Source organism: Cydia strobilella, chromosome 13, assembly GCF_947568885.1.
Source record: "Cydia strobilella chromosome 13, ilCydStro3.1, whole genome shotgun sequence".
Lineage (NCBI taxonomy): Eukaryota > Metazoa > Arthropoda > Insecta > Lepidoptera > Tortricidae > Cydia > Cydia strobilella.
The window spans coordinates 2,209,408-2,231,221 of record NC_086053.1 but is presented as its reverse complement, the minus strand read 5'-3'; the positions used below and the strand labels follow the sequence as shown (position 1 = coordinate 2,231,221).

The 21,814-nt window shown below is 38.3% G+C and overlaps 1 protein-coding gene across 1 annotated transcript in view; it reads left to right on the top strand.

Annotated features, from left to right (window-relative positions):
• Window positions 1–21,814, top strand: part of LOC134746522 (uncharacterized) — a 228,875-nt gene that overhangs the window by 16,431 nt on the left and 190,630 nt on the right. Inside the window, exon 2 of the mRNA XM_063680936.1 lies at window positions 15,362–15,507. Coding sequence (XP_063537006.1) covers window positions 15,442–15,507 — 66 coding nt within the window. The 5' untranslated portion in view covers window positions 15,362–15,441. The remainder of the gene's footprint in view (window positions 1–15,361; window positions 15,508–21,814) is intronic.

Below are 21,814 nucleotides of genomic sequence, written 5' to 3'. Positions count from 1 at the left end.
TTTTGCCTTTATTACATTATATTGTCATGGTGTCTGGTTTTAAACTGAAATATTGTACGGGATTCATAATTTGGCGAAATAGTGTATGAAATTCTGTAGCTAAAAGCTATAGCGTCAATGTTTTCGGTCAGTCTTCATCGAAATTGGCTACTATGGCGCAATTACACTGAGTCATCCGCTGCATGTAAACACTGTCGGTTGCCTGGCAACCTCATATTTTGCATTCGGTGACCGAATCGGTGAACGACCCCAGTGTGTGATTACGCATGGTGTCTGGTTTTAAACTGTAAATTGTACAGGAATATTTGACACAATAGTGTCTGAAATTCTTTAGCTAAAAGCCATAACGTCAATGTTTTCGGTCAGTCTTTCATCGAAATCTATGGCGCAATTACACTGAGTCATCCGCTGCATGTAAACACTGTCGGTTGCCTGGCAACCTCATATTTTTGCATTCGGTGACCGAATCGGTGAACGACCCAGTGTGTGATTACGCCATTTGATCATGAAAGTTCTGGTTTATACTCTGGCAAACCCTCTTTTCAGTAGAAAAAATCGCGAAATTCAACACCTTCGCGCCTACATTTTTCAAATTTGCTGAATTTCCGTCAGTAGAAAAAGGTTCTACTCGTTGCGTTTTCTAAAATAAATATTGAAAAACTGATTCTCACAGATCGTGTTCATTTGGTTCTTTCAACTCAGAATCAGTAGCATATAAAATTTTGATGATTTTACTTTTTACTACGTCACGCACATACAAGTGAAAAAATTGTTCACACTAAAACGTGACGTAATGGAATGGAAATTTTTGGACATCTTTTTTTAATGGTGGGATATAGAATGCTGTCGATTCTGAGTAGAATGAGCCCAAGAATGTCCAGATTTGAAAAAATCTGGTTTTTTCAATATTTATTTTATAAAACGCCTACATATGGGCAAACTTTTTTTTTTATACTACGTCGGTGGCAAACAAGCATACGGCCCGCCTGATGTTAAGCAGTCTCCGTAGCCTATGTACGCCTGCAACTCCAGAGGAGTTACATGCGCGTTGCCGACCCTAACACTCCTCTCCCTCGAGCTCTGGCAACCTTACTCACCGGCAGGAACACAACACTATTAGTAGGGTCTAGTGTTATTTGGCTGCGGTTTTCTGTAAGGTGGAGGTACTTCCCCAGTTGGGCTCTGCTCTAGATCTGGAATGACATCCGCTGTCCTGTGCCCTACCACACAAAGCGAGATGTCATTCACAGTGCCCATACCTCTCTTTTGGACGTAGTTTAAGGACATACCCAGGTCCATTAATTCAGAAGAATCACACATTGTATACTTACAGTGAAACACCATAATCCAGACGGTTAAAGAATAGTCATACATATGACAGAAGTTAGAACTAAATATACATTACATATTTCTAGGTTTTCTTAGACACAAATATCTCAAATCAATATCCATTTTCGAAGTCTTAGTAAGGACATAAGGAAAGGTACATATCCGAAACACCTGTGATCAAAGCGTTTCTCATTTATCTTCCATGATAAAATACACGTCACTTCACATAATTGTCACAACGTGACTGACATTTTACCGAGCAACATAAACGACAACTTTCCGTATCTTGTCATATTATACCTACTAATATTAATGCGAAAGTGACTGTCTGTCTGTTACCTTTACCTCTTCGCTGTTAAAGCGATTTAGACTGGTATGTATATAGTTGGAGTCCCGGGAAAGAACCAGAAGGAACATTAGTCTAGTTTTCATCATGAAGATTATTCCATAATAAATTTGTGCTTACCTCCTTTAATGGATGATTAACTATACAGACTATACATCTCTATTATATAGTAGTAATTATATAATTATTTATTGTAAGATAATTACATTACAAATACAAATACAAATAATTTATTAATAACACCAAGTTACATGTCAGGTACGTGCGTACATTCTATAATATCGCATTTTAAAATTAATTACATTATAATGTTTACCCAAGCAATGGTTGTTGTATTTATAAATGTTGCTATGTACAGTCAAGGGCATAAATATATATACATTGTTTCAAAAATATGTGTACGCTCTTACACCTTAGGCAATAAAGTCATGTGCACATATTTTTAGCCATTTGTCTGGATCGATATTTTTGCCTTCGACTGTACTGTTCAAATGTTCATGTCACTATATGAGGTCACTGTAAATGTTTTGTAAATGAATCCTTGAGGGCTATTTTAGAATATTTTTTTAAAATTTGAAACAAGGGAATCAAAAGGGGTCAAAATTTGGACATGTGGAATATGGCGTGGGCCCTTGCTATTCCTGTATTGGTTTCCGTACAGCTACCTTATGAAGTCTTTAATTTTATTCACTCGGACAACGAATCGTCTAAGGACAGGCCAATAATGAATTTTATGCAGACGAAGTCACGGTCTTCGCTAGTACTTAATATATTACAGATTAATCCCATAATTACCAAAACAAAACCCGGTCCAATTTAACTGGATAACCAGATCCGTTACGCAAAGCCACTCGGCTTCGATGGCACAATTAAACCTCAGCGGTTTGGGTTACCCGGCTTTATCCGGGCGCCTTCGCCCGGACGTCGTAAACTCGATCGGCGCATGTGAGGTAATCCTTTTACTTGTTGGAGTCGATGTAATTTTCGGGAAATCCTGTGGAATTCTTCAAAAAGACATTACATTCATATGTTTTCTTATATATTTGTTTGCCATCAATGTGGATTAAAATATACTTAAATATTTAGGATTCTACAGTGTAGAGGTAAAATAAAGTAAAGTAAATTATTGCACCACAAAAGAAAAAATCAATCACAGATTTACAATGTAAATAAAGGTAAGTATAGCGAGTAAGCGATCTCTTCCAGACAACCTTAGGGTAGCAGAATATAAAGAACAGAAAACTAAAAAACAGGTAGTGCACGAATAAATTACAGGAATAAGAAGATTACACATAGGTACATATACAATTAAATAAATACGTACCAATAGGTACAACCAAAGAAGAAGAAAGCGGAAAGAAGAGGTATTGGATTGTTGTAAACTACCTACACATAGTAGTTAGTATTTATTTATTTAATCTTTGTTGCACAAAAGAAAAAAACCTTATAGTACAAAAGGCGGAGGAGGAGGAGTATGTACTTAAGATTGATGAAATAATACCGCAGCCGCATAATACTGCATCCTTTTACGGCTTTAATACCTTAATCACACTTAAATATAATAGCAGAAACGTACAAGACAAGTGAACGTTTTCCACTTCACCAGCCCAAGTCAAAAAGTAGTAGTAGTAGTAAACTCTTTATTGTACAAATATACACATTAAAAATTACATGGTACAAATAATAAGATGTACAAAGGCGAACTTATCCCTATGAGGGATCTCTTCCAGTTAACCTTTGAGTAGATGAGAGGAGAAAGTGAAAAGAGGGTGACAAATGTAGCAAAATGTACAACAAGGTACCAGAAAGATAAAGGATATAAATACATACAAAATTAATAGGATAAACATATAATATATTACACAAAAAGGAATGGGGAAAATACACTAAAAAAGTCCACCTGATATTTGCTCTACTGCCTTCTAACTGGCCTTCTAACGTGTAATGTTGAAAATAGTCTACTTTAAACAAACTCACTGACCGGACTGGACCCGTTTTTGACTAAGGGTTACCCGGCCGGATATAAGCGAATTGGCTGTGCAAATTGATATACGATTGATGTTTATCTTTCAATTGGTTTAATCGGATGAGTTAGTTAGTTATTTGTTAGGGGTCGTATGATTGAATTTGGGTCGTGAAAGGATTAAAATTTAAGTTAGTATTATTTGACTGAGAATTAGAATCGCGGGTCGGTTGGCAATAACAAAACTATGAGTAACGAAGGGCAATCACCTTTATGCGTGAATTATACACAGACGGGGTAAGGTGAAGACGCGGCGCAGGCACGGCGCAGGCACGGCGCAGGCACGGCGCAGGCTTCAAAACGTTTTCATACAATATGTACGAAGGCGAGGTGCAGGCGAGTATAATTCACGACACGTCGCTTTCCTACATTTTGTATGAAAACGTTTTGAATCGGCATCATGCCTGCGCCACGCCTGCGCCGCGCAACACCTTACGCCGTCTGTGTATAATTCACGCTTTAGGGATTACAAAAATGTAATGTTTTTTCTAGGTTAGGACAAATGAACAAAGTATTGGAAAGATTCGCATGCTTCTGGTAAGCTTCGGTAGCTCAGTTCGTTAAGAGCTATTGGATCGGTGTTCTAAAAAGTCTCAAAATCGAATCTTACCCTAAGCGATAAATTTCTTATTTTTCCTTTAATATAGATATAAAAAAAAGTGTCAGTTTTTAGGGTTCCGGGTCCCAAAGGGTAAAAACTTAGACTCCACTGTACGTCTGTCTGTCCGTCCGTCTATCTATCTGTCTGTCACCAGGCTGTATCTCATGAACCATGATAGGTGGACAGTTGAAATTTTCACAGATGATGTATTACTGTTGCCGCTATAACAACAAATACAAAAAGTACGAAACCCTCGGTGGGCGAGTCCGACCCGCACTTGTCCTTTTTTTTATTTTTAGTTTTATAAAATCGATACTTCTCTTTCTGTATCCATGACAGTTAATTATTTTAGCCTTTAATTTCCTTTTAACTCCATATTGGATCTACCAAAGCATGAAATAATCGACTAAGCCCGAACCAAACGGATGTTGTTTTTTGCTCCGGCTTAGAGTTTTTGTACCACCTCAAAATTATACCCCTTGAGCATTAATTTGGCGCGAAATTTACATATTCCGTCAATGGTGTCAGATTTCTGTAAATCAAACACATGGTTTATTTAACAAAAGGCTTCGCTGTGCGCTTGTGTGGGTTTTGGCGGCTTTGTCTTGTGTTTAATTACCATAATTGCGAAGGAAAATGTTAATCTTTTATATGATTCATTTGCAAAAAAATACTTTTGTTAAAAAACTGTGTTGTTGAAAACTAGATTGTATTGCGATTTTTTTATTGTTATGAGACTTTTTTCGTGGTGTGGCGTGACGAGAATGGATAGGATAAGGAATGAGTATATAAGAGGAAGCCTGAAAGTTGCACCCATAACAGAAAAAGTAAGGGCAAATCGCCTAGCATGGTACGGGCATGTGATGCGGAGGGATGAAAGTCATGTGACGAGAAAGGTATTAAGAATGAATGTGGAGGGAAGTACGAGGAGAGGAAAACCGAGGAAAAGGTGGATGGACTGTGTGAAAGATGATATGAAACTAACGCAAGTGAATGATGAGATGACGGGTGACAGAGATGTATGGAAGAAAAAGACATGCTGCGCTGACCCCAAGTGAATGGGACAAGGGCAAGCGAATGATGATATGAGACTTTTTTCGGTTTTTTGATTATTATAAGTTATGAGCGAAAAACAAATTACATACTATTTTGTAAATGCTCCTTTTTTTATACCACGTCGGTGGCAATCAAGCATACGGCCCGCCTGATGGTAAGCAGTTACCGTAGCCTATGGACGCCTGCAACACCGGAGATATTACGCGCGCGTTGCCGACCCTTTAAAAACCTGTACACTCCTTTTTTAATAATAATAATTAAAAACTAACTTACCTATATAATAATTAAAAAATCGAATAAAATCAAACGAAGGGGTATATATAGCTGTGGTTAATAGTTCTCTCTGTGGTCGCTCCCTCATGACTGAGAATCGTGGTCATCAGTGGATGTGGATGCTCCATACCTGGTTCTTGTGATCTGCCTCCATCGGTGCCTGTCTATCGCGTCTCTGACGACCGAACAAAAGTTGGTTGAGGATGGGGCCCCTTTTACTTGATCGCTCCAACTAGTTGAAGACCGTCCCCGGCCTCGTTTGCCCTCCGTGTTTCCAACAATGATCAGCTTTTCAAGGCTTTCATCTCCTCTCATTATGTGGTTAATAGTTAATATACATCAAATTGTGTCTTAATATTTTCTATAATGTAAATATCCAGTAGGGAAAATGGTATGTACGAAAAGGCGGTTTCGGAGCGAGCGGTCGTCCACTTTCGTCTTAATTCAGTCGTATTAACTGGCATCATTTTGAGTGATCCTATAAGGGTTTCGTTTTTTCCTTTTGAGGTGAGTACGGAACCCTAAAAATGATCCTAGTTAGCGCAGTCAGACTCTTACTAAACGTGGTTACACGTTTGCGATTAAGGATTTTGAATTAAGTTAAGATATGTGAAACACTACTTATATTGACCGGGTGATTACCTTTTCTATTGTTTTCGAGCTCCCGATATTTCAGCGCAGTTACATGCATCTTGTTCACGGGTAACTGACGATAGCGGGTGGGTGTCAAAGTTGTGTAAACCGCGCTCGGTCTACCCTCATTCGTGCGCGTCGGCTGCGTTCGCTTTCAACGTTACCACCGGTCGCATTCACACTTGGTTGGTCTGGTCGCGTTCACACTCGTTGGTCTGTCCAAGCACATTCACAGTGTCACTACGCGGTCCATATCCCGTTTAATATAAGTCTAGTGAAACTAACCGTGAATAATTCAAAACTGTTATATGACATATGTGAAACTCTTCATAACATGTACTAGTACCTAGTCGCTTCAATGAGAACGGCTGTTATATGTGAAACTCTTAATATCATTTACTAGTACCTATTCGCTTCAACGAGGACGGTATATGAAGCCATCAATCTGCCCTGGGTTAGTTAAAGCCATCTCGAGCACCTCTGGGACAGGTAACTAAAGTAAAATGCCCAATATGGCCGTGCTTGCTAGGGTTGTCATATCCCGCGACTGTATAAAGCTGTCGTGATAACCATATCAGGCTAGAAACGTCTGCTGCTGCAAAGTGTGGGGTTCGTGACACTAGGGGTCACAAGTCGGGTATTTTAGAAAACCGGTTTTTCGGTTTTTGTGAAACAACAAAATCCGGTTTTGCAATTGACTGTAAACCCGGTTTTTTCGGTTTTTTCTATTTCGGTGAAACCGGCTTTGTGACCCCTACGTGACACTATTTGATAACTTGCTTTAAGGTCAGCGGCAGGTTTATTCTACAGATTTTTACAGTTGGTTAAGGTAGCTGTCACACACACCGTGTCACGTCGCTGACAAAATTGAACTTTAAGTGGAATGCCCCAAAATATGTCGAATAGTTTGCTGCAGGGATCGGAACCGGTTTTTCGCAAAGACTTCGAAATAACCGTATATTTCGAATTATTTTATACTCAAAATGTAGGACTCGGTTGTGTTTTTAGGTAACGACTTCATATTATTAAATTGCCCAATTAGAAATGAAATAATTAACAGAGAACGAAAAAAAACCGTTTTCGTTCCCATACAAAAAGTACCGGTATCCGATCCCTGGTTTACTGTCCTCATCTATCCATCCGACGGTTGCCTTATATCTTAACTATTAACCCAAAAATAACAGTGAAAGAAACCGAAACGCCTAAAGAGTTACCTGTTTGTTAAATGACAAATGGATCTTAGTCATCATAAAAACACATGCATTAAATCGGTGTTTATTATTTACCAATATACTTCAATTAAAATAGATCGTTGCACCTTTCTGAAACAGAATACTGTTCATTGCATGCAGTTAAACACAACACGACAAAACTTTAATAACACCAATTGCAACTGTATACAAAAAAACTATCCCTTACAAGACATAATCAACTAACACCCATATCGGCAATAACAATGATAACATATCTACTGAAGCGACAACCCTGGCCATCTGTCCAATACCAGAAGCACTAACATACAAAAATAGACTTAAACCCAACTGAATAAAACACAGAATTGACTGCAGATCTGTTTAAACCTGGACGGAGACGTAGTGTTCAAAAGACGTTCAAAAATGAACTTTAGAACATAGCTATAAGACTCAAAACAGGTTGTAGATAAGTTTAAACCTGGACAGATGCAAGAAGACAGTGCGAAGTCAAAAAGGCATATTGTCGCTATAAATTCATGTCGCTTACGACCTTTACTTCTAAGTAGAGTGCATAAGAAATCTTTGTTGAACATCGAAGTGGGTGCAAAATTAACAGTGTATCGAAAAAATAGTATTGTCAGAAAGACAGTATTGGAAATTTGGAGCAGATGTTCCTTTTTGAAATATGATATTCTTTAGATATTGGGAAGGCAAATTATGGGTTCGAAAGTGTAAAATTTCATTTGTGTCGATACCGAGACATGATTTAGGGATATAAGCAAAATATTAGTTCGGTTCAGTGAAAGCTGTTCTTATAATATTGTAAATAAGTATGATGTGTATTTATTTGACTTTACAATTAAATAAAACAACACCTACCTATATTAAATCACATTTACAATCGGGTCTATCGCGAATTTATTTTGTTACCTTTACCTTACTTTACTTTACTTTACTTACCGACGTTTCGACACAGGTTTCACTGGTCGTGGTCGCGGCTAACTCACGTCCCAGCAAAATGTTATACACCTACCTAACTTTTATAACTTAAAATTATTTTAAGAAGGTAGTTATTTCGACATAATGGGTACTAGAGTTCATTCTACAATTTTAAGAGTTAGATATCTTGAGATTTTGGGGTCTTTGATAGCTTTATCATAATGCTCTAACCTATTAAAAAAATCACTTGCCTATACTATTACATATTTTTTGGTATTTAGGTAGGTATATTGCCAGATATAATGTAGGTACCTACTTACATTTATACTTTTGTATTAAACTTTCATATGAGTTTTACACAAAGCATTACATATTAAAAATATTTTAATCAAACAATTAATATAATCCATACGAATACAAAGCATTTCAATCAATAATATTAATAGTTGCTGCGATCTTGATAAATTACCCTTCGTTGGGGCGAGAATGAATTTCATAAAATGTGTTACATTTCATCGCAAATAAATTTATTATACTCAGGATAGTCAGGATGTTTCATTTTAGTTATCTGTTTACATTATTTTTGTCATAACGCCCGTGTCAAAAATTTGCTACCGAATTAATAACCTTGAAATTGTAAATTAAAGTTAAAATTTTACTTAAGCGTTTTTGGAAGTGCGTGTAGGCGTGTATAGACAAGATGTAATGCTAGCCACACACGTAACAATATACTTGCGCAAGTTTAGACTTGCGCAAACACGGGTTATTTCGAAGTGACTACAGACGGCTCCAGTATACTTGTGCAAACATCATTTCTGTCGAAGTGAGCGTCGGTCGGAGTGGCGAGCCTTGGGGGAGGCCTATGTCCAGCAGTGGACGTCTATCGGCTGACATGATGATGATGATGATGATTTTTTGATGATGAGTTTTCTTATCCCTATTGTGATATTATTAGCCAACTAACTTGTTATTAGCCAAAGACATGGCTCATTTCTATAAATATTTATAAATTCTTCCAAAATCTCTCGAGTTCCATGCTTCTCAATTGTCTCACTCATTTTGGCGGGAAAAACGATAGCCGAACGTGCGTACGTGTACTTGGCTAGTACGCTGATAGCTGTCGGTATCTGTCGCTACATTATCACTCCGTCCGTGACGGGCTTTACGAGACGTAACCTGTTAATATCTGGGAGACCGAGTTTTGCTAAAAACTCAAAAATTGGCGTTTTCCCAGAGATAAGACCTAACTAGATCAATTTTTCGTCCCGAAAACCCCCATATATATAGCAAGTTTCATCGAAAACGTTAGAGCCGTTTCCGAGATACCCGAAATATATATATATATATATATATATGTATGTATATGTATGTATATATATATACTAGCGACCCGCCCCGGCTTCGCACGGGTAGTTCAACTAATTTACACAAAACCTTTACAAATTATACATTTAACCTTCCTCTTCTTGAATCACTCTATCTATTTAAAAAAACGCATCAAAATCCGTTGTGTAGTTTTTAAGATCTAAGCACACATAGGGACAGACATACAGACAGCGGAAAGCGACTTTGTTTTATACTATGTAGTGATATATACAAGAATTGCTCTTTCAAAGATATATTTTTGCTTTACTAAAAAATTTATTCTACATCTACATGCTTTAATATTGTAGTACCGACACGTCGGCTAAAACTTGTACGAACGCGGCCACACACGTTTCGGTAAACTTGCGCAAACGAAAACTGGCACAAGTTCGGAATCGAAAATCACACAAGTCTCCAAAACTTGTACAAGTCCAGAATTTGCGCAAGTATCTTCCAACACACGTAACAGTATACTTGTGCAAGTCCAAACTTGCGCAAGTATATTGTTACGTGTGTGGCTAGCATAAGCGCGTAACACCGAAACGACCGTAAACGCGCAGAAAAAACGCGTCTAAAATCGCCCAAAGCTTCTAAGCGCAACTTGCATCGGGGTTGACCGGTTAAACCGTTAACCCAGTGTCAAATTGTACTGGTAACCGTGGTAACTTTTTTAACCGAGTTAGTAGGATGGTGCAAGTGGCCCTAATAAGGTCGGCAACGCCCGTGTAACTCCACTAGAATTGCAAGCGCTCATAGGCTGCGATGGCTGCTTAATGCTTAACATCAGCCGGGCCGCAAGCTTGTTTGCCACAGTCGTCACAGGGCGGACTAGCTATACATCAAAAATCTCTTGCGTTTCTATGTGTGAACGGCACGTCTGTACACGCGGCATGCGTTATTGTGTGAGTAAGTTGCTTAAAAATAGTACTGAGCGGCCGGCAAACGGCCGTCAATCTGCTGTCGCGGGGCGAAGTAACTCGAGTCGGGGCGGGGCGGTGCGTGGCTGTTCTGTACGATAATACTATTACTTATTCTGTGCCATCGTCGTATAAAAACACAACACATAAAGTTAAGCCCAGCAGTGGGATTATAAAGGGCATAATTGGGTATCTGTTTAAAATACGATCAAGTTGAGCGTCCTTCAAGCGCGTTCTATGCATACGAAATTGGTTTTATTTGAATATTACCCAATAGGAGCCAATCAAACTTTGTAACGATCTTGACACATATGTTTGCGGTTTTTTGTGTCAAAAACTGAAGGAACTGTGTGAATAAATAAAGTAAGTACACACATACACAGTAGATAACCCAAAATTACGATGATAAATATACGATGATGATATATATATGATAAAGATGAATATTTAGCATATTCTTGACTATTTTAAGAAACGTTGGGGTTTTTCATGACAGTATTTTACGTGTAAGAAAATTATTTTTAAAAAATGTTGATAACGTACACATATGGTATTTCCTATAAAAAGGGACCTTATTGTCGATGGCGCTTACGCTATTATAAACGATCCTCCGATATAAATACAATGCCGCGCCCTTTTCATAGAAAATGCCCCATATAATTACGTATTGTATTATTTGGCCACCCTGTAATGTACATAGGTACACAAGTTAACGTTTTATTATCTAAATCTTAACTTACAATTTCTGTATTTTAATATTAATATTACTTAACCTGAGTACTACATCTATTTGACCTTCAAAATATAAAATAGCTAATGTATGTAAAATGCTCAATATGAAACAACCTGTATAACAAATTCTATACATATTTACAATCACTGATATCAATGAATTTGCGCGCAGCAATACGGAGGGTCAGTCTTGAACATTGGACCACATGGGGCCCTTGGGGCCATTTGGGGGCCATTCTGTTTATTTTAGTGGACCAAATGGGCTTTTACCATTTTTTGCTCGGAATACTTAATCATCTTTTGGGTAATAAATATAAATGGATTTTTGTGAGAGATTGTAGTTTATTACTTTTTCAACTGCCTTCGAAAAAGGAAAATGATTGTTAAAACTACGAACTTTTAGTTACTTTTTTTTCGTTAGTTCTCGATTACGAAATCTATGTACTTATAAAAAAACTTATGAAAGAACAGAGTGCGTGTTTAATTTCTTTTTATTTAAGTAATCTTTATTTTTTGTACAGTCTAGTGTAAAAATATGGGTGCATACAACTTACTCAAAAATATGTCCCATAGTTCTTAATTCACTGAGCTATGGGACATATTTTTGAGTATGATGAGTGCACCCATATTTGCGGCGCCGCTTCGCTTCGCGTTCGCGATTGTCCGCTTACGTAAGACGCAGCGTTAGATAAAAGATTTTCCTCGCAAATAAAACAAAAACAACCTGAATCAAGTCTAATATTTAATTTACTTGTAAATATCTCATTAGACTGTACAAGTATCAATTCGAATTCCGAACTTAATCAAGTATAAAAAGTCGATTTCGCTCGCACCCATGTTTTCGTTTCATATCGAAGTATCGAAATTTGTAACTTTTTTAATTTTAACTTCGGCGTTTACATCGGGGTTGTTTTAGTAAGAACAATGTAGACATACTAGTACTTATAATATATCTGAGGGTGTAAGCTTGATTCGCTTTTGAAGTAGTTTAAGTTACGGAAAACGAAGAATTAATTTATTAAAATATTTTACGGGCATCTACCTTCTTCTTTAACTTTGTTTTTAACTTTGTACTGTAGAATCTTAAATTGTATCCAAAACCCGCATGATATAACACATTGGCTCCGCCCCTCCGTGCGAAGGTGCGAATCGCACGATTCGCGCTTTCGGACGGAGATACGGTGCGAGCCACAGGGTATGCCACACCGAGCTCCCTAGTATAGTCAAGTGTAAAAATATGGATGCATACAAATTACTCAAAAATATGTCCCATAGTTCTTAATTCGCTGACGTAAGAGCTATGGGACATATTTGTAAGTATGATTAGTGCACCCATATTTTTACACTTTATCGTACGGATTTTTGTACATGGACGCGATTCGTCGCTCACCGCAGCTCTGGACGAAAATACGGACCAAACCGCACCACCCTACCGTCGTCGCCGCACGCAAATTCGTCGCTTCGTACTGCGCAAGGAAATGCGGCGGCAGTGTGATGTCATGATGTGATAGATATCCGCCTATGAGACGACGGTGACGGTGAATTCATGGCATCTGCGGTTCCGCATATCCTCTTTTGATAAATACCTGCGGTTTTGTCATGTCTTAATGACTGACTCGTTAGAAACCGTTTCGTAAATAATTCAGAATAACTATGACGGCTTATATGTGCCAAATTCTCAATCAAAAGGGTACTTATTGTCGGTTGTCAAAGGCGCTATTGCCATATAGCTTTAATTTGAAATCAACCTTATCGACAAGCGACAATGTGGAACCTTTTGGTTGAAAACGTCACATATAAGCCTACCCACAAACGACTTAAGTACTATCATGTACTATTCATATAAATATAATATATGACACAAACTATCCATGGACTGCTAAGAGTAACCCTTCTTTTTGAGTTCGCCGTAGTTGTAGATAAAAATAAATAGATACATATAATGTATTGACCTAAGGAGCGTGTCGGACAGTATCTACTCGTAAACTTACAAGTATTCGAAGCACGACCGTCCTAATGAAGCTCATGTACTAGAACTAACTGAACTCAACCTTCGATAACAAGGTCTTGTTCTTGTTAGCCGCGGGTAGTTTTACAAGTTTTTAATTAACTGACAGAAACAGAGTTGTGGACTTAGACTGTGAATAAGGTACTGTAAAGGTCGGATAGCTTTACACAACCTTCTTTTGTTTTGTTAAAACGCTGGGCATTTATTAGATCATTAGTTTAATATTAATATAAGAACGCTGAACGCTCCTCTGATGTTGCTTATGTCCATGGGCGGCGATGACTGCTTCCCATCAGGCGGCTCGTCTGCTCGTTTGCTTCCTATTACATACAAAAAAAGTACAAATAATTTTGATCATTATCCTGCCATGTCCTGTTCTCGCTCGCACAGTGGCATTAAGACGGTTGTCACACTGCTCCGCACTTCGCAGCGACGTCCTGTGGTCAGTGTGACATCCGTCTAAGGCCTAAGGTGGATGCCGCATTTCGTTGCGGCGTACGAAGCGACGAATTCGCGTGCGGCGATGACGCACCACCGTACGGTTTTTCTTTGTATCTTTGTCCGGAGCTGCGGTGCACCACGAACCGCGTTTATGACAAAAATCACCTGCGAAGTGCGGAGCAGTGTGACAACCATCTAAACTAAAAACCGCAGCACCGGACGTCGCTGCGAAGTGCTGAGCAGTGTGACAACCGTCTAAACTAAAAACCGCAGCACTGGACGTCGCTGCGAAGTGCTGAGCAGTGTGACAACCGTCTAAACTAAAAACCGCAGCACCGGACGTCGCTGCGAAGTGCGGAGCAGTGTGACAACAGTCTAACCGTCGGGACAGCAATACGCGTGCGGTGTTATACCTAGTATGTATAGCATTGAATCTGTCAAATTGACAAATAAAATATGGTCTTTCCGACATACCTATGTAGCGTTTTGTGCTAAAAGATAACTTATATAATCTAACAAGCCGCTACTACCTTAAATATATGCTGTTCGAAATCATCCTCGACCATCGACACGGTCACCTTTTGCCTGAAAAGGTCACATTAATACGATTCTTATACTCAGTTAACATATTCATTGTATTCAGAATACACTGTAATGAATACGTGATCATATTATAATATCGCATTGTTTGGCCTGATTGCTTTTTAAATCGCCAGTGTTACCAACATAGCAACTTATGTGCTAAATTTAGCAACGTTTAAATCCACCTAGCTTCCAAAATTGCCAACTGGCAACTTTTATTCATACATTTTTTAGCAACTTTCAGCATTGTTATATGGCGATTTTGGCATGATTCAGCGTTATACGAATCGTTCGCTTCGGCTTCATGTTTCACTGACCTTAATGAGATCATGAAATTGGTGTATTGAATTGATGTGTGTGTTTGTGTCATTGCGACCCCATTTTATATTTCCAGTAGACACTTTATTTTTCTCTATCAGTAAATTATAATTTTTATACAACCAAAATCGTAAACATGCCGTTTACATTTTGCCGTCGTGAATATTTATGTTGTTTACACTTTGCCCCTGTGAGCAAAATAATAAGTAGGGCAGGGAACAAGGACATCGTAATGAGCTAATGCGACATGCGACCTGACTAATGCGAATCGGACTTGCCCACCGAGGATTCCGTACTTTTATTTGTTGTCATAGCGGCAACAGAAAGACATCATCTTTAAAAATTTCAATTGTCTAGCTATCACGGTTCATGAGATACAGCCTGGTGACAGACAGACGGACAACGGAGTCTTAGTAATAGGGTCCCGTTTTTACCCTTTGGGTACGGAACCCTAACAACACACAGACTGAAGTCGGTCCAAAAAGTACGTAGTCTGAATGATACATATTTTGGGGCTATCGAATATCTAATTCCCATGCGTTTCCGCTAATTTCCTTCTATCTTCGTTATTTTGTATTAACCTGATAATTTTCTTCTTGTTCCAGACCTAGTGCCAGTGAAGTGCCAGTGATGTGCGAATAGCCATGCGCGCGCGCCGGCGCGTGACGTGACGTCAGAACCCAAGATGGCGGACACCAGTCCAGCCACCTCCATCATCGAGGGCACCGTCAAGTTTAGAGACGGGAAGAAGGTGATTTTCTTTTATACATGTTATCTATGTGGCCTTCATGAGGTTGCACACAACGACGTTTTGTAGTGATCGGTAATTCATAATTCATAATTCATTTATTGCATTTATAATCATGTGTTTACAGAAGGTCTTACAAAGAGCATTTTACAGCTAAAGTGTTCACATGAACCCTGTTAGGGTATATAGCAATGTACTTATTAACTAAAACTTAATACTAAATACTAAAGCAATAATATTTCAACATTTATTTTTATATATATTGCATGCAACATGACACGTCAAAAATACATATTTTTCATTTTAACTAGATTAGGAACCATTAAATTTAACGTCGACAGTAAAATGATTAAATTCATATATAATAATAAAATTTCATTTTTAATATTTTACATAATTGCTTAAAATCTAAATTGATTCAATGCGATGCAGTCGCAAAAAAATCGCGGTGCTGTCGCTGATAATACATTAAGGGGTTATATGCCGTGATTCAGTCGCACGTTCACGAAACTTAGGACTGAATCGCTGCAAGAAGTCGCCGTGTAACCTTAAGAATGTATGTTACATAATAACATAATATTACCTAACTAGAACTAACCTATCAATGTAAAACGTGCGGTATGGTGTGTCCGCTAGCATACGTGACCAGGCAAGAGGTTTGACTCTTTAGAAGGTAGCTGTCGTTATTGTCATTTCGTCATAGAAATTAAACTATCGTGAGACATATTTCAAAATATTTAGATCAGTGCGGTTTTTATTATAAGTACCCTATCCCGACGAATCCGAAACATGTCGCCAAAAACGACTAAAAATAATAGTGAGTGAAACCGTACTGATCTAAATATTTTGAAGCAGAAAAACTGTACAAAATGGTCAGAAAATTAAATAGGTACTTTGGCTGTGGTTTTACGGTAGACCGTAGTTGTCGGGGAGCCCAAGAGGGGATTTTTGTAGTTACTCGAGTTATTTTAATCTGACTAAGATATGAGTGATGTGTTGCTAGCCCTTGGAGTCTACCTTTACCACTTTTAGCCGTCTATGTTGAGCCGTTGGTTGGTGGGGGGTTCAACAAATCGTTAAGCAGATTGTAGATACAAATAAATGCTATAATTGTGCTATTACTTAATCTGATGATTATTTGTACGCATTAAGGGGTTATATGCCGTGATTCAGTCGCACGTTCACGAAACTTAGGACCTTAAGAATGTATGTTACATAATAACATAATATTACTTAACTGGAACTAACCTATCAATGTAAAACGTGCGGTATGGTGTGACCGCTAGCATACGTGACCAGGCAAGAGGTTTGACTTTTTAGAAGGTAGCTGTCGTTATTGTCATTTCGTCATAGAAAATCGTCTTACATAGGTCAATTCTCTAGATTTATACCACTATAAATACCTACCTAGCTCCCTCCATAAAAAGGCAATAAGACTTTTTCATACAAAATTTACGCATAATATAATTTTAAAATTACCTACCTGTGATAGGAAATGTTTTTGCCTTTTAGTGCTCGCTATTTTTGGGCTGTTCCAGTTAATTATCAACGCAACGAGGCATTTTTTAAGTTTTGACGTCCGGCTTCAACAACTGACGCGCGTAGACTGTCAAGAGCGACAGTCAACCCCGAGGATCTGTCGGGGTTCGGACACACGAAGTAGATGCATTTGCGTCATCTGTGGTATATCTATGTCTGTGGGCGAAAGAGCTTGTAGATGACTTATATCGACCGCGATATGGTCCGTGATTACCTTTTGTATTGTTATCTGCGTCCATAATCCCGGTCGATATAGGTAAGTCTATTCTATCATTCAAAACTAAACTTGTAGATGGCCTTCGCCTTCGCCATATTGACCTTAAATCGCGGATTAGTTTTAGTCTGCTCTGGAGGGTTAAATTGTATCGAAGTCAAGTCAAAAGTCCCACTGTCGCTTACCATAAGGACGAGATATGCTTGTATCTATAAACGAATAACCTGTCATAGCATAGCGTCCTTATGGTGAGCGACAAAGTAGGACTATTTGCTTGGAAACCACACAATTAAGCAAAGGCTGTAACGCCTAATGTACTTACTTACGAAAAATATTTAATTTATATGTACTTCCATCCTGATTGTGTCTCTATTCTCTTATAACACTAAAATTTAGGAAGCAATAAGCCATAACCTAACCTAACAGATATTATCAAACTATAGGTATAGTAAAACCAGTACAATCAAAGATAGATATAACTCCGTAATAGATGGATACAGTCTAAGGAAAAAAAGTGCCTCGAAAATCAAGAAAATTTGATTCTCGTTCAGAGGGCGCTACTAGTTTTGGCCTACTGTCGTATAGATGGCGTTGACGGTTTCGTTTGTTATTTAACAATTTTAACGCATATCAGTGAAAGAACATGGGTCAAAATCATAAAAATAATTAATACAAATAAAAAAAATCATTTATCTATATTTAAATATATTCTATCGTATTTTTATAAATCTTCATTTTTAGTTTTAAAGTGTGTCGACAGATGGCAGTGAATTTACTGGGGTTACAAAATTTACTATGACAGTAACGCTCTAGTTCTAGTATCAGTTACTCTATGGTACAATGGATACTGGAAATTAAACACTAACATGCACAATACGATACCATACAGTTGCATTTTACACATGACTCTCAAGTCTCAACCTTATCATTGTGAATTTAAAGTTCAATATAGTTTTGTCTTGCTTTAAGTATCATAGTATTATATTCTAATGATACATTAGTGTTGATACTTCTGCGTGTGGTTAACACCAAGTTTCCTGCCATTCTTGCGAGTTGCTACCTGTACTTACTTACTACATACTTAGCTACGGTACGTGTTATTATGTGGCATTCAACCGCATGACTTGGCCGCTGAAATATAGGTGCTCGTGGTGTTGCACCTATTGCACAATCTTGGCACAAATAATTTTTGCGGTTTTCTTAATACGGTTGCTTTCTTACCCGCATAGCGTGTGTCTACAGTACCGGCCAATATATCACCTTTGGGTGTTTTTGTATATGAGCATGTATAGAGTAAACAATATAGGTTAGTTTGTAGATTACATATTTTACTAGTCATTTTATATGAATATATGATGAATAGTGAATACACATATTAATAAAAAAATTAAGTTTAAAAAAAACCTCTATGAAAAAACATTACATGATACCAATTTCTCATCGCCCGTACAAAGACTACCTAAAGCAGTGAGCTGGAATGGAAGTCACATATATATATAAAAAAAGTTATACCGTAAAAACATGGAGGTGATATATTATTGGCCGGTACATATATACCTACCTATGTATTTTATCATGCAGATTGTGGATTGAATAGATTATAATTCAAATATGGAGATATATTTGATATTTTAGGTTTTCCTACTTCTCAATCAATCAACTTTTGAGTACCTACCTACCTAATGTGGCTCCATCGATATTGATGTTACTGATGATGATGGATTGACGATGATAGCGGACAGACTGCTTGCTCCTTGACTTACTGGCAAATATACAAATCAGACAGATAGAACATTCAGACTACCCTCGTCCCTCGGTTAAGTCTTAAAACACAAAATCTAAGGCATAATAGGCAGGTTATCAATGGAGATATAGAAATCTCTGTCACCCGTATTTCCTGTAACGCGCGTTGATAAACGAACAAAATCTAGCTTGTTGTTGTTTTGATCATCATGCTAACTTTGCAAGTTTTGCAACACAGTGCCTAAAATGTGGTATTTTCTATAAAAAGGAACCTTAAAGTCGATGGCGCTTACGCCATTATAAACGATGCTCCGATATAAATACAATGCCGCGCGACGATGTGCGGCGTAAGCGCCATCGACAATAAGGTCCCTTTTCATAGAAAATGCCCCAAATAAGAGTAGTAAATAAGAGCACAGGTGGCCTAGCGGTAAGAGCGTGCGACTTTTAATCCGAAGGTCGCGGGTTCAAACCCCGGCTCGTACCAATGAGTTTTTGGAACTTATGTACTCATTTGATATTTACCATTCACTTTTCTGTGAAGGAAAACATCGGAGGAAACCGGACTAATCCCAAAAAGGCCTAATACTTTACCCTCTGGGTTGGAAGGCAGATGGCAGTCGCTTTCGAAATAACGTGTCATGATTTTGTACTAATTATATCAAAAAGTGCAAACAAATATGAATTTCACTTGGCAACATTCTTAAAATATCTGAATTTAATATTAGGGTGATGGGTAATGTTTAATGACTTACCTGGCAACACTAAGCGGGAGTTAAAGAGACGGTGGTTCAGACCCGTCCACTTGGATTGGGGAAGTCAAGGAGACAACATCTTGATGGTAATGGGTGAGCAAAGTTAAAGAGGTACCTCCATTTTATAACACGAGCAATCAAAGAGATATGTCTTATAATACGTGCCTACGCCAATTCTTGAGATTAGTAAAGTTGTCAAGCGGACCCCAAGCCGCCGCCGTGTAAAAATGCCGGGATAACGCGAGGAAGAAGTACCTAAAATAAGTCGTAACGTCACATAGAGAACAAGCTTACTTATCGATAAGTGGATTTGAAGATACGCCGTAAATAGGACTCGTTGACGTTATCAGCGTGACGATAGCTTATCAAGTTATCGTGAAATTGACAGTTATATTGATTAGTGGCGTGATACGGTAGCAGGAGGTACGTGACTGGTTTTCCAACGTTTAGAAATAGCCAATAGGAGTAGCCCGCAGCTAAGCAGAAAAACCGAAATTAAACTATCGTAAGACATATTTCAAAATATTTAGATCAGTACGGTTTCACTCACTATTATTATACCCTATCCCGACGAATCCGAAACATGTCGCCAAAAGCGACTAAAAATAATAGTGAGTGAAACCGTACTGATCTAAATATTTTGAAGCAGAAAAACTGTACAAAATGGTCAGAAAATTAAATAGGTACTTTGACTGTGGTTTTACGGTAGACCGTAGTTGTCGGGGAGCCCAAGAGGGGATTTTTGTAGTTACTCGAGTTATTTTAATCTGACTAAGATATGAGTGATGTGTTGCTAGCCCAAAGGTCTAGCTTTACCACTTTTAGCCGTCTATGTTGAGCCGTTGGTTGGTGGGGGGTTCAACAAATCGTTAAGCAGATTGTAGATACAAATAAATGCTATAATTGTGCTATTACTTAATCTGATGATTATATGTACGCATTGCCTTAATCTGACGGTTAATGTTAAAATCGGGCGTCGAACTTGTGGTCGACAGATTAAAAATTAATTTTAATGTCGGGTAAAGAAAACTATACCTTTTTTTCTTCTTATCATCTAATCTTTTGATTCCAATAGGTGCTACGACGCTCGGGTAACTACACATTTAACATCGCCGTCTCCCCAGCTATAGGTAATGCAACCGAATGCACATAGATAAGGTAGCTCCTACAAAACTATAACATGATAAGACACTTACTAACTATAAACTTACGATTATTAGGAAGCGACTAGTCACAATGTTATGATAACAAATCTAGATTAGCTAGAAACTATAATATGTACTAGGAACCGAATTCGTGACTCATTAGGTCATTAGGTAAATGGAAATACCATGTAGAAGGGTGTGGTGTTTTAACCCTTCATTTTGACGTTTATAAAAGGTGGAGCTGACAAAAAAAATTGGGGTAAAAAGGATGCAAAATAATTGACAAACTCAGGAACATACACTAGACTTAGAGGAAGGTATGTCGCAGGCAAATTGTAAGATTCGGCATTTTGCAAATGGCGTTGTCATTTTACAAACGTTTCACGTTTCCAAATTGCCGAAGGCAAATTGCTAGTGCGCTCAATAGTGACAACGTAAATATGATGATGGTTGTCTGGGGGTGGCCATGGTTTACTGTTATATCAATTTTTTCGACCAGCAAGCTGAAGTGTAGTGACCGTGCTTCGTCACGCGAGGGCGGATGGGCTGCTCTTCCGCAGCGCCGGAGCCCCCTAGATCCAAAAGCCTCCCCCGCCCCCTACGCCCCTAATAAGTCCGACGAACTCCAGATTCAATGGACACCCCAGCGTTTTTCATAGTTTTGATGAGCAGCGCCACGCGTGGCGAATTAAAGAACTAATTCGACCAAAATGCCACGGCAAATTGCAAACGGCGCTGTTAACGTCATAAAAGGTATTTTACAAACAGCCGACCTTTTACAATTTGCCTTCGGCAATTTTACAAACGGCGCGGCGACGTCATTTTACAAACGTGAAAACGTTTATATACTGCGGATTCTAACAATTTGCCTGCGGTATATATAATTTTTGAAGACTGAACTGAACTGAACTTCA